Source organism: Ipomoea triloba, chromosome 1 (genome assembly GCF_003576645.1).
Source record: "Ipomoea triloba cultivar NCNSP0323 chromosome 1, ASM357664v1".
NCBI lineage: Eukaryota > Viridiplantae > Streptophyta > Magnoliopsida > Solanales > Convolvulaceae > Ipomoea > Ipomoea triloba.
Genome location: NC_044916.1, coordinates 2,270,161 through 2,283,576, shown reverse-complemented (window position 1 = coordinate 2,283,576; position 13,416 = coordinate 2,270,161). Strand labels below are relative to the sequence as shown.

General features: G+C 37.1%; 4 protein-coding genes across 5 annotated transcripts in view; 2 read left to right on the top strand and 2 right to left on the bottom strand.

Moving 5' to 3' along the window:
- LOC116027221 (sterol 3-beta-glucosyltransferase UGT80B1) overlaps positions 1 to 13,416 on the bottom strand; it is a 713,221-nt gene that overhangs the window by 104,389 nt on the left and 595,416 nt on the right. The window lies entirely within an intron of this gene.
- Positions 718 to 2,644, top strand: LOC116027860 (mediator of RNA polymerase II transcription subunit 11-like). Its single transcript, XM_031269630.1, has 4 exons — positions 718 to 819; positions 1,051 to 1,110; positions 1,192 to 1,308; positions 2,313 to 2,644. Exons 2-4 carry the CDS (start codon positions 1,057 to 1,059, stop codon positions 2,487 to 2,489), a joined length of 348 nt encoding a protein of 115 aa, XP_031125490.1. The 5' UTR covers positions 718 to 819; positions 1,051 to 1,056; the 3' UTR covers positions 2,490 to 2,644.
- Positions 3,032 to 4,055, top strand: LOC116027688. Its single transcript, XM_031269409.1, has one exon. It carries the CDS (start codon positions 3,290 to 3,292, stop codon positions 3,869 to 3,871), a length of 582 nt encoding a protein of 193 aa, XP_031125269.1. The 5' UTR covers positions 3,032 to 3,289; the 3' UTR covers positions 3,872 to 4,055.
- On the bottom strand, positions 9,133 to 13,287 carry LOC116027430 (serine/threonine/tyrosine-protein kinase HT1). The gene is made up of 3 exons (XM_031269064.1): positions 12,208 to 13,287; positions 10,612 to 11,067; positions 9,133 to 9,599 (listed from the first exon to the last, which is right to left on the bottom strand). Exons 1-3 carry the CDS (start codon positions 12,640 to 12,642, stop codon positions 9,351 to 9,353), a joined length of 1,140 nt encoding a protein of 379 aa, XP_031124924.1. The 5' UTR covers positions 12,643 to 13,287; the 3' UTR covers positions 9,133 to 9,350.

The window sequence follows — 13,416 nt, the reverse complement described above, 5'->3', positions numbered from 1 at the left end:
TATTTGCTTTTGATCTTATGAGTTATGAATATTATATTATATTATATACATAATTTTATTTTTTTTTACTTCGTGCATGGTTTTTATTTTTTTGCGAAATTTAATTTAAGTGTGATGAGAGCTAGAGAACTTGCAATCACTTAAGTACTTTAAGAAATGCAAGCATCATATGAAATAATTAACTTCTAAAGAAATAATAAGCAATCGCATCTGCATGTGTTTACCCAAGAAAAAAAAACTACAAATGCTATATAGGCTAGTAAAAAAAAATACACAATTCATTTTTATTTATTGGTTAATATAGTCTGAACCAGTCCTAAGATCCTTGGATTTTTATTTATTTGCTTTTGATCTTATGGGTTATGAATATTATATTATATTATATACATAATTTATTTATTTATTTTTTTACTTCGTGCATGGTTTTTTTTTTTTTGTTTTTTGGCCTCTTGTAGTCGTTTCCCAATCAAAACTCACTACCGCAAAGATAGGAGTTCAACTACCAGAAGGATCGTATAGAATAGTATTAAAATTAAAAAGGAACAGGGCATTGCCGGACATACCCCCATGTATTCAGTTTAATAGTAAAAGGTGCGATTATCCTAATTAATTGTAAGTCATTAGATCACCACAAATCTATGGTTAGTACTGAAGTTTGCATGGTAAGGGAGGTTTGCATCTGAAAACCAACCTATATATATATATATATATATATATATATATATATATATTTTTTTTTTTTAAAGACTTGTTCTCCGACACTGATGAGTGATTACTGATCCCTCGTAATTCCGAAACCCTAATTCGCATGCGTCTGAGGTAGAGTTTCCATTTATTTTTTAAAGATTTGTTATCAATTCACTAAATTTTATTCACTAAAATATGATTTTTGAGTTGCGGAGGTTAATGAGTTACCCATGCAATGGCTACTGTGGAAAATGAAAGGATTATCGAAATTTTTGTATAATAGTTGGTGTTTCGACAAATTTGGGGAAGAAAGCATTATTCTTACAAATTTTGCTCATAATTTTGGTTTGGTCCTTGTTACAGAGCACGATGGATTCACAAATCCAGAACACCTCATTGCAACGGCTTCAGAATGTTGAGAAGGTAATGCACAACCTTCATACTGAAAATGGCAGAAAACAGGGGTTAGAATGTGTGGTAACAAGTCGGTGATTGTAATTGCAGAGGATAATTACTGTTTTGGAGCTCACTGGAGGAGTGATGGAGGAATTGGCGAACCCTAGCGGCCCCAGAAAGGATCTTATTAACAATCACTGCAGCGAGTTCATGCAACTCATCAAGGTATGAAAACATTCTTCGCTTAATTCTTCCCCAAAAATTGTGTTGAAATTGCCTCAGAAATTGTGTTGAAAGTTGCTATTTTATTGTAGTGTGGAATCTTGAGCTTGAATGTGATTTTTGTTAAGATAATATATCAGACTGTGTGGTTTACAAGAGATAATATCTGAAGAAAAAAGGAGAAAGGGGGGATTAAGAAAAGTTATAGACATTTTGGATGACATGGGAAACCCGCAGCCACTATTGAGGGTGTGCATTGGATAAACCCCACCTCGCCTTGTGATTCTAGCTGGCAAAAGATGGAGTTAAACCGGTTTAGATTGTCCATAACTGACTGACTGAAACAAAGTGTGATTCTAGCTGGCAAAAGATGGAGTTAAACCGGTTTAGATTGTCCATAACTGACTGACTCAAACAAAGTAGGCCAATAGTCCGCCCCCGCTGAGAGTCAAATTTGTAACCTTATGGTTACTAGGTCAACAACCTAAGTAACTTGGCTGGTGTTTCCCCCAAAGTTATAGACGTTTAGCAATTACTTGTTTCTATATATGAAGTGGAACTATGTCCAGCAGGTGGTGTCAACTTACATATATTGAAAAATTATGAATCTGAATAACTCCATGATTAGTAATTATAGACATCAGAATATAAGATGTTTTCATTCTGTAATATTGTTCTTTCTCATATTGAACTTCTTTTCTCCCATGAACATTGTGTCAATGTCAATGCCAATGCCAATGCCGGCTGTTTATTACTCTGTTCACGTATTTGTTAAGCGTGTCTGAGTGGCATACTGATCATTGGCGCTGACAAGTGTTAAGCGTGTCTGAATGGTATACTAATCATTGTTTGTTTTTTGGTGCTGACAAGTCTAGTGGCTAATGAGAAATACAGCCTTATCTGTGGTCTTTTATGCCGTGATTTGCTGTATTTATTGAACATTCTTGAACAGTTTGAGGTTGCATTCTACTTGATACCTGAGATCCCAGTAATTTGTTTGACAATAGGACATTCAGGTGACATTGCGAGAAGAAATCAAAAGTGCCTGTGAGTATCGTCCTTTTGAGAAGTGCGACTATGTCCCAAGAATATCTAACGAAATCTGTTCTCAAAAACTGGAATGTGTCATTGCACAACTAGATGATATGAAGCAAACAGCCGAAGATTATCATGGCACGGCTTGAACTTACATCTTCTAAATCTTGTAGGTTTACACACACCTCTTGTGCAGTGAGAGAACTATTTTCATCTTACTCTGATTGAATTTGTTTACAGAATCAATGGAAGAATCCTTCTTTTGCCAACTACAATTGTGAAAGTGTCTGATGACTTGTTTTTATGTTTTTTTGTGGCAAATTATTCTGTGGACCCGAGTTCAAAATACACAATTTACATACTGAATATTCACAATTTTACAATTTACATACTGAATGTTCACAATTAAAATTGTGAACATTCAGTATGTAAATGGACACAATGTGGAACCAGGTCCATGGTCTAACTATCGGTTTTTTGCTTCAAAAGTTTCTATCTTTATCAGTGTGTGATCCTGGGGAGGTTATAGACTTATAGCAATATAAGGTTAGCCTATTGGGCCCAACTGTCCAAGCCCATTTAGAATATGAAATGGCCCAACTAGGAATAAGGTTATTGTAATCTATTTTTTAATGATAATTTACAGTTTCCTAGGGATTACATGACTTGAAAGTTCAAATTTCAAAGCTAGACTTTGAAAGGTGAGAATCTGGGAAAGAAGTTTTGATAATTAATCAGACTGTGCCCTACTGCCCTACATAAGTGCTGACCCAAAAGTCTGCCATGCACTGCTTCATAGGCTAGAGCCACCCAATGTTATCAACCCTTCATTCTGCCCCCAAAATCATCTCTTTTAAACTTCCCAAACCCTAAAATCTCCCCATTCATTTATCTCTTTAGACAACTTCAACCCCTTCTCTCTCTCTCTCTCTCATCATCGTCATCAGCCATGAAGAAGCTCTACAGGAAGAACACAGTTCATCCATCTCCACCATTGGTTTCAGACAAGCTAGCTTTCTTGCCAGCAGCAATCTTGGCCATCACTGCTGCTCTATCTCCAGAAGACCAGGAAGCTTTGGCTTATCTTATCTCTTGCCCTTCTGGGAATTTCTCTGCCACTAGGAAAACCACCACCACCTCTTCCTCCTCCTTCTCAGGCCACCCTCCTTCCTTCAACTGCTACTGCTTCAACTGCTACATGAGCTTCTGGGTGAGGTGGGATTCCTCCCCCAACCGGCAGCTCATTCACCAAGTCATAGATGCCTATGAAGATGGGCTGCAGAGCAAGAAAGAGAAGAGCAGGAGAGAAAGAAGGAAGGCTAATAAAGATTCTGGGAGTGAGTTGAAGAAGCCTGAGGTGGGTCTGAATGAGGATGATGAATCCGGTGAGTTGGTCCCGGGGGAGGAGAATCAGGAGAGCCCTATTAGCACCACCCGAGGCGAAGAAGAAGATGGTTATGGTGAGGAGAGAGGTGCTGTTAGGAGATTTGTTAGCTTTCTTGGAGAAAGAATTTGGGGTGTTTGGGCCTGAAGAAAGTCTCTTCAAAGTTCAAAGCTTTATTCTGTTTTCTCTCTTAGTGCCATGGTGATCTCCTTCTTCTTCTCCTCCCCCCTTCTTCTTTTTTTAGGGTGTCTGTAAAATACCCTTTCACCCAGTGTAAAATATACCCTGTTTTGTTTTGAATGATCACCATTTTAGTACTTTCATGATTTCATGATTTCATCAATCTTCTGTTACTGTGCTGTGCTTACAACTCTGAAGCAAAAAAAAAAAAAAAGAAATTTTCTTTGAATAAATCTTTTTTTTTTAGAGTTTTGATGAACTTTCCCTGAATCTGTGAATCCATTTTTGCATTCATTCATTCATTGACAGCTGCATTTTACTTGGTTGGGAATTCGTCTTTAAGGCGAATACAGTTGGGAATTTGCCATTTTTGGACTGTATGTGAAGGCTTCTGTCATCCATGACCTGTCTGAAAATGTCAACGGCGGTGGCGCCGCCCCCGCCGGCCAGTCTTGAAAGGGAAAAAAAAATTNCCGCCCCCGCCGGCCAGTCTTGAAAGGGAAAAAAAAATTGAACTTCCGGCTGTGGATGAGCCACGGAGTTATTGGTCGGTTTGGGATTTAAAGAAAAGGGGAAATTGTTAATCCGTATTATAACTAAAATTATTGATGAAAATTTCGACAAAAATTCCTTGGATTTGCAGAAAGATGTGGCTCATCTTCACGTCCAAACAGTGGCCGTTAAACATTGTCTGGTGATTGGTACGGAGTACGACATGCGGCGTCTGTCGTTTCGTTCTTGGCAATTATCTGCCTAATTTGAAGCTTTGTTACATACCTTAATCGGCTTTACAATAATGGACATATGCTTGAATGGAGACATGAGTATGTGAAGTACAATTCTTGTAATAGAATGCCAACTTGTTGCATATGCGACCAGTCCTAGGTAGCTTTTAGTTAGTCGACCAACCTAGTGGTTCTTTGCCTGTTCGGTTACTCATCTTCTATATTTCTCTAACCATGTATTCGAGTGTTTTTTTTGCCTGTTCGGTTACTCATCTTCTATATTTCTTTAACCATGTATTCAACTAACCATCTAATATATGTAGTTGACTAATTTGGGGAATTATAGTAGTCTCACAACTCCTAACTCTGAGTCGAAAATGTGGAGACGATAAACATGGATTACTCCTGCCTAGGCGCCGGACTAGCACCTAGCGCCTTTTGCAACATTAGTTCTATTCAACTAACCATATAATATATGTAGTTGACTGATTTGGGGAACTATAGTAGTCTAACAACTCCTAACTCTGAGTTGAAAATGTGGAGACAATAAACATGGATTACTCCTGCCTAGGTGCTGGACTAGCACCTAACGCCTTTTGCAACACTAGTTCTTTTTAATGCGATTTACTTGGTGTCACTTAGTTTTGCAATATTAGGATTTTTGTATTGAATTATAAAGAAATAACACTTTTCGTTCTTCAATTACACTTGTTGTCACTAATTTTTTTTCTATAATTTAGGAATAAAAAGTGTTATTTTCCCTTAATTATGCCTTATGTATGTTGGATTGTTGGCATACCACGAGATTTTACAGAGGTTGGTTAGTATATACAGAGGGAGTTTAAATGAGAACAAGGTTTTACGGTAAATGTTAACTTAATGAAAGTAAATTATCAAACACTTATTAACTGTCAACCCCTATTAAGTCAGAATATATTACAACAATGACATAATATACTAAAAATAAACAGAATAGCAACAAATACTTGGTAAACCGAATACTAGTCGACACCATGCAATAAAACAAGAGTGACGGAATATATTATAATGGTTGAATAGAAATTTCAGAACTGACACATCTCAGTTACTGAATAGTCTTGGACACCATGCAATAAAACGATAGTGGCCGAATATGGTTTCGAAAATGGGATCAAGTGAGCGGAGCATGATTCTCGTACAAAGAAACTCACAATTTTGATTCATCCTAACATTTTCTCGGTCAAGTACTCAAGTCCGTCACACTTGGTCTTCCTAATGCGGGTTACCTCTCATGTATGATTTGCAAGTCATGTCTAGGGTTTAAAAGAGTGAGCAAATAGACTATAATGGTAATTTCAAAATTGATACATACTAAGTTTAAAAGAGTGATTGAATATAACAACCTACCCAAATTTGATTCACTAAGGAACAAAGATCCATCCATCCAACCAAACACCCCCCTTAAGTTTTTTTTTTTAGTGTTATTTTCCCTTAGTTATGCCTTATGTATGTTGGATTGTTGGAGGGTTGGCTAGTATATATAGAGGGAGTTCAAATGAGAACACGGTTTAACAATAAATGTTTACCTACTGAAAGTAAACTATCAACGCTTACTTATTAACTGTCAACTCCTATTAAGTCAGAATATATTGCAAAAATGATATAATATACTAAAAATAAACAGAATAGCAACAAATACTTCGTAAACTAAATACTAGTCAACACTATGCAATAAAACAAGAGTGACGGAATATATTATAATGGTCAAATAGAAATTTCAAAATCGATACATCTCAGTTATTGAATAGTCTTGGACACCATGCAATAAAATAAGAGTGGCTGAATATGGTCTCAAAAAGGAGATCAAGTGGGTGGAGTATGATTATCGTACAAAAAAAGTCACGGTTTTTATTCTTTCTACTATTTTCTTGGCCAAGTCTATCACACATAGTTTTCCTAATGCGGTTGACCTTTCATGTATGGTTTGCAAGTCATGACTAGAGTTTAAAAGAGTGACCAAATAGGCTATAATTGTAATTTCAAAACTGATACATACTAAGTTTAAAAGAGTGATCGAATATATTATAATGATATTTTCAAAATCGATACATCTCACTGAACCGATTTCATTCCGTCACAAACAACAACCTACCCAAATTTGATTGTTCACTAAGGAACAAAGATCCATCCATCCATCATCCACCTATATCCAAGAAAGGTAGTTGTAATATGAACTATAGCAAATGAAGTTTGGCTTTGATTTGGTCCAAGCAAGGAACGTGTAAACCAAATTTCTTGAAGTCCAAACAGGGCATTAAGTTGAACTGTTGAAGTAAAAGCCAATATGTGGTTTTATTGGCACCTTTCTGAGGTCTGAAAATGACCGGTGGAATGCCACCACCTAACATATTTGAACGGCCAAGCTTTCATTTCATTAACATTAGAAAAATATTCAAAATGGTCCGAATCTGAGTTAGTCTTACAATATTGAAAAATAAAAAAGTATGCATAAAAGAAAAAAAAAAGATTTTTGTCCTAATAATATATATTATCTTCACGTGACTTTTATTAATTCTTTAGTCGGTACTCGGAAGATACACGATAAATGGCATGTGAGATTACACTATTGCATGCTCGTTGCTAAATGCTATATGAGAGTTGCAAAGTAGGGACCGGGTATGCTATATTAACTATGTTCGTTGGGAAGTGAATTCTTGTGTTGATTGAATTGTCTCAAGTTATAATATTTCATACCGGGATTGCATTTTTTTTAAGCAATCTCATTTGTTGGGTTTTTGAGTTGGTTTTTGTCTTACTACATGTCCGAAAGAGAGAAGAGGGAGAGAAAAAAAAATTGAGAAAAAAAGAAAAGAAAAGAAAAGAGAAGCTAACAGCAAAAAAGAAAAGAAAAAAATAATTTGATGTTTACACGCCTAGCAATGTGTAGCAGGTGCGCCCAATACACACTTGCAATTTGTTTTTCCTATTTCTTCTCAAACCAATTTTACATGAGAAAAAAAAACAAAAAAAAAAACATTGTTTCCATCTATTTGAGTAATATTTAAAATTAATTTTGAATAGTGTACTTAATTCTATTGTCAGTATTGAATGCGCTCTCTCTCTCCTAGTATTATAAACTTATAATTTCTTTTTCAATTTTCTCAATCAGTCAACTAGAATCAACTTTTTGATTAAATTTAAAAATACTCTACTCATTTTGAATCCCAATGGCTTATAAATTTTACAAGAAAAGATATGCATTTCCAATGATGTGAGATATGATTAATTTAGTCGAGTTTCGCTTAGACAACTCTCTCCTAAAGACGTTACTATATATTCATAACGTGTTTTGATTTTCAAGCAATTTTTCAGAGGGAAATAGTCAATTAAAACATCATTATAGATTGATTGCAAGCAGGGGATTATGACATGCGTTTTTTAGAAAAGAAATAGTCAAAAGTTCTTACTAAGTCTAGTATGAAATTTCGCATCCCTGTCTTCCCATGATGACAACCTTGACCTGGAAGACCAGCAAGACTTTAAGGTTGACATTGTTACATTCCAATCATAAATTTCTACTTTCTACCCCTTACGATTCAAAATTTAAATGAAATATTCGCTTTAAATGTATTAAGTTCAATAAACTATTGTTGTAGGTGTGTTTGTCGTGTCGGTGTGTTATAGTTACATGTTGAAATTGTCAACAAAGACTCACTCAAAAGTTACTGTCTGTCTTAGCTTGAACCCATAAACTGATTGATATTGTATTATCTAACTTGCTTCATTTTGTTCTATTTTAACATAAAAACGTGCTGAAACTGTCACTAGAGACTCATTTAAATGTTACTATATATTTACGTTACCTTTAGCCCTAAACCATACAATTGTTGATGTTGTATCACCTTGCTCCTTTTATTTTATTTCAACTTGAAAACATGTATGTTAAGAACAAAGACTCTTGAAAGAGAACTATCTATCGTCGTATGAAGCCATAAAATTGTTGATAGTGTATCATCTTGCTCCTTTTATTTTATCCTAACCCGAAGACAAATAAATATTGTCAACAAATTAAAGAGTACTCACTCAAAACTCAAAAAGGTTACTATCTAACTTAACACAAAGTCATAAAATTGTCAATATTATATCACTTGCTCCTTTTATTTTATTTTAACTCGAAGTCATTCAGTAAAGACTCACTCAAAGGTTACTATTTGCCTTATCACAGAGCTATAAAATCGCCAATATTGTATCATCTTGCTTGTTTTATTTTATTTTTACCCAAAGACATTCAGGCGGTCAACAAAGACCCACTCAAAGATTACTATCTACCTTACCCCGAAACGACAAAACTGATATTGTATCATCTGGTTCCTTTTATTTTATTCTTTAATCAAGAAATTCATATTCTTATCCGATCCCTCATTATACTTGTACAAGTGCAGCTTCTTCTATTTTCAAAAAAAAAAAAAGGCTGAAATCTTGAAGTGAAAGTGGTTCCCAACATGCAATTAACTTAACAAAATGTACAATGAATAGCTTATAATCATGACATTAGTGCATATATAATTCCTAGGAATGGTCTGGTGGTTGCAGCACATATATACACACATACACACATATATATGAAACTGCATGTATCTGTTGTATGAAGATTGCCACCAGAAAGCCATTCATAGTTTTATCTGAGACTTAACATGGAGGAGTGTATATACAGCTTTATAATATTATTGTTAAGAGAAGAGTCAGACATGTACAGGTATGGATGAACTGGTGGAAATGCAGCCTTTCAAGCGTTCAACGATGGCGTTTCTGCTGACTAGCCCCGAGTGGAGGGTGAGCGGGAGCCCTTCCTTGACACACTCGTCGTACTTCTCCAGCGCAGAGACTATGTCTGTGAAATCGGGCCTCTTCGAGGGGTTGGCTGCCCAGCAGCGCTTTATAAGGTGCGCTAACGCTGGCTGGCAACTTGCAGGCAAAGGCGGCCGCTCGTTCTGCAACAATCACAGTAAGGAGATGTGATCATCTGTTGTGTTTTTAAGCAACATTGTTAACATCATTTGTTGTTAGTTAGGGCTTAGGATGCAGTTATGAACAGATACTGCATTGTAATAGAGTCAGTAGTACTAAAAAAAAAGTTAGGGCTTAGGATATATCTGCAGTTTAGTAAATGCTGTTCTGTTCCTAATCTGTTCTTAAGTAGGTATATATGGTCTAATGGAGCAACATTCTCGAATGGATCTGTTAACCTATTCATAGTATCTGTTCAACAGATATGCTAACCCTGATTAGGACATGACTGGAACCCTGAAACCTTCCTTATGGAAAGGAACAGTGATGCCATCAGACTAAAGGTACTCGGGCAACATTCTTAACAGCATCTTGTTGGCTAGGATGTCTGCAGTTTAGTAAAACCTAGAATGCTGTTCTGTTCCTATTTCTTAAACTGTTATTAAGTAGGTATGGTCTACTGAATCGACATTCCTAACACGGATTAGCTGTTAAACACGGTGTTATAAGCTAGGAGTATGAATGATTTAGCAGAAAAACATGTTGCAGAATGCAGATTAATGAATCAACATTCTTAACATGGAGTTAGCTGTTAAACAGGATCAAAGCATGTTATGTTCTTAAGCTGTTATTTCTGCAGGTATGGTCTGAAGTCTGATCAGCTTTCTTAGTGGAAATTAGCAGCTAAAACATGAAACAAAACGATAAATTTAGCGGAAAATAAGGTGGGTTTCTTGTGGGCACCATACAATGGTTGTCCCACCAATTAGGCTGTTGAGTCACGTGATTTACCCCCTTCCAATATCCTGTCGGGCCGGGGTGTGGAGGCTCTAGGGACAGGAAATTTCGTCTTTTGTGGGCAATTTAGCAGAAAATAACATGATTTACCCCTCCAATGTCCTGTTGGGCCAGGATATGGAGGCTCTAGGGGCGAGAGTATTTTGTCTTTTGTGGACAATTAGCAGAAAATAAGGTTTTGGGGTTTAAGAATGTAACCTTTTCAGCAACAGCAAAAGCAGCCTGGACAGGAGTCATGCCCTGGAAAGGGAGCAAAGAAGTGGTGAGCTCCCACAGCACAATGCCAAAACTGTAGACATCAACTTTCCGAGTATAAGACTTCTCCTTGATCATCTCAGGAGCCATCCACCTATAAGTCCCCATGTTCCCTTTGGCCTCGTGGCACTGCGTCTCGAGGCACGAGGTCCCGAAATCCGCCACCTTAACGCGCATCTCGTCGTTCAGCAACAAGTTGCTCGACTTGAGATCCCTGTGAATCACGCCCTGCGAATGCAGGTACTCCATCCCCCGCGATATGTCCAGTGCCAGCCTCAGGATCGTCTCGGTCGACAGTGAGTATGGCTCTTTCTTGTTCAGGTACATCCTCAGTGTCCCTTGTGACATGTACTCTGTGATTATGCAGTACACTGGTGGCTTCTTGCACGCCGCGATGAACTGCACATAACGCTGACTTATAGTGAGACTACACGTTTAAGGAATCCCCCGCACAATCTTAGCCCAACACCACACACACCACACTACAAACACGTTTAAACTCACAATGAGACTACACGTTGATAGAATTGTAGCCTAAGCCCAATACTACACACAACACACTAATGACCTGTTTGGTTGGATGTAGTTTGGGGGGAATTGCAATTCATTGAATTGTAATTCCGTGAATTCCAAAACTACACTGTTTAGTTGGAGGGAATTACAATTCTGCAGAATTGCAATTCCCTCCAAATGAGGAATTGCAATTCATGGGGTACCCCCCATGAATTGCAATTCAGTGGAGAGGAGGGGCAATTTGTTGGTGTAAAGACAATTTTACCCCTCCTCCCATACCCTTTGTCTTTTTTTTTTTTTTTTAAATTTGAAATAATAATAATTATTATTATTATTATTATTATTATTATTATTTTGAAAGAATTATTATTATTATTATTATTATTATTATTATTATTATTTGAAATTACTATTACTATTACTATTACTATTACTATTACTATTACTATTACTATTACATAAGGGCATTTTAGTCCTTTTGTCGCTTTTTACTTTTCAATTCCCTGTACTATTATTTCTGCATACCAAACACTGTAATTTCAATTCCTACTTTATTCATTGAATTGCAATTCCACCGAATTACAATTCTTTTCCCCCCTAATTCCCTCCTCTCAACCAAACGCCCTGTTTTACACGTTTAAACTAACCGTGAGACTACACATTTAATGAAATGTCAGACAACCTAAGCCCAGCACTACACACATCACACTAAAAGCATGTTTAAGCTGACAGTAAGACTACACACTTAAGGATTGTCAAATAAACAAAGCCCAACACTACACATGGCACACTAAAATCACGTATAAGCGGTCAAAACAAACACATTCAAACACGTTTAACCTCATAGTGAGACTACAGGTTTAAGAATTTGTCAGACAATCTAAGCCCAACACTACACACAGCACACTAAAAATACGTTCAAACTGACAGAACAAACGCGTTTAACCTGATTGGACAAACGTTTTTAACCTGATTGGACAAATGCGTTTATGCGTTTAAACTGACAGCGAGACTGCACGTTTATACCTGGACAATGTTGGGATGGTAGAGGCGGGAGAGGAGGGCGACTTCGGACTTGAACTGCTGTTCGAGCCGGGCTCGAGTCTCCTCCCTGTGAGTGGGAATTCTCACCATTTTCACAGCCACAGCTCTCTGCTTATAAATCCCTCTGTAAATCCTGCTGTGGGCACCAGAGGCAAACTTGTTCCCTATGAACAACTGAGACAGATCAGCTGTCCATTCCTCCTGATCCTCCTTCGACGCCTCCCACGTTTCAACATTATCCGATTCCAGGATCATAGACCATGATTCCAAGCTATCAAACCTCCTCTTGTCCATAGTCTCCATGTCTGCAGAAGAATTCATCTGCTGATGGCTTCTTGCTGATGAAGGTGGTGGGATTGCCAATCCTTTGCTCTTCCACAATCGAAGCCGAAATGGATTGAAGCAATAGCCACCCATTGAAGAAAGAACTAGCAATCTTTATAACCCAAAAACAGAATAAATACACAAACCAAAAAAAAAAAGATCAGATTTTTATTATTCTCTGCAGCCAAAACCCACAATCAGAAGGGGATTTCCTTCTGAAAGTGTGAATTGATTTCAAGAAATGCATGAACTGATTCAGAAACATATGTTCCCACGAAAGACTCCGAGGTTGTCATCAAGAACACGACCCGAAAACACCGCCAAAACAAGGATTGAAGCTGCAGCATCTGAAGCAGAAGAGGAAACATCAAATCCTTGGCTCCATGTCAGAAACCTCTATTGTTGCAGGCCGAAAATCCCATGAAAAACTTGAAGAATTGATGGAGATAAGAGTGGGTATGAGGCTTCATGGCGACCAGACAAAAAAAAAAAAAAACAAAAACAAAAACCCAGAAAAGGGGAAAACAGAAGAAGATGAAAATGCAGTGTCTTTAGCTAATGATCTGATGGTAACTACTAAAAGTTGGGTTGCTTGGCAGAGAAAGATGAATTCAAAGCAGACATTTCAGGGAGGTCTCGTGAATTCTTGGTTGCTTAGAGAGAGAGAGAGTGCTTTTGGAGCGAATCCAACTCCGACTTCCCCTGTTTCCCTCTGAATCAATCAATGCAACGTTGCAAAGTGGCCACATTTTCTTGCACTTTAAGTGCTCTGCTAATCTTCTGCTGTGTGTGTATAGTCTTTTGGGTTTTTTCTAAACTTTGGAAAATTTTTCCTTTTCTTTTCTTTATTAAATATGGACCATTGTC

Coding starts and splice junctions, on each gene's coding strand:
- LOC116027688 (XM_031269409.1), top strand. CDS start 3,290: ATGAAGAAGCTCTACAGGAAGAACACAGTTCATCCATCTCCACCATTG.
- LOC116027860 (XM_031269630.1), top strand. CDS start 1,057: ATGGATTCACAAATCCAGAACACCTCATTGCAACGGCTTCAGAATGTT. Junction 1,111..1,191: donor GGCTTCAGAATGTTGAGAAG/GTAATGCACAAC, acceptor TTGTAATTGCAG/AGGATAATTACTGTTTTGGA. Junction 1,309..2,312: donor AGTTCATGCAACTCATCAAG/GTATGAAAACAT, acceptor GTTTGACAATAG/GACATTCAGGTGACATTGCG.
- LOC116027430 (XM_031269064.1), bottom strand. CDS start 12,642: ATGGGTGGCTATTGCTTCAATCCATTTCGGCTTCGATTGTGGAAGAGC. Junction 11,068..12,207: donor ACCATCCCAACATTGTCCAG/GTATAAACGTGC, acceptor CGTTATGTGCAG/TTCATCGCGGCGTGCAAGAA. Junction 9,600..10,611: donor CTTTTGCTGTTGCTGAAAAG/GTTACATTCTTA, acceptor TGATTGTTGCAG/AACGAGCGGCCGCCTTTGCC.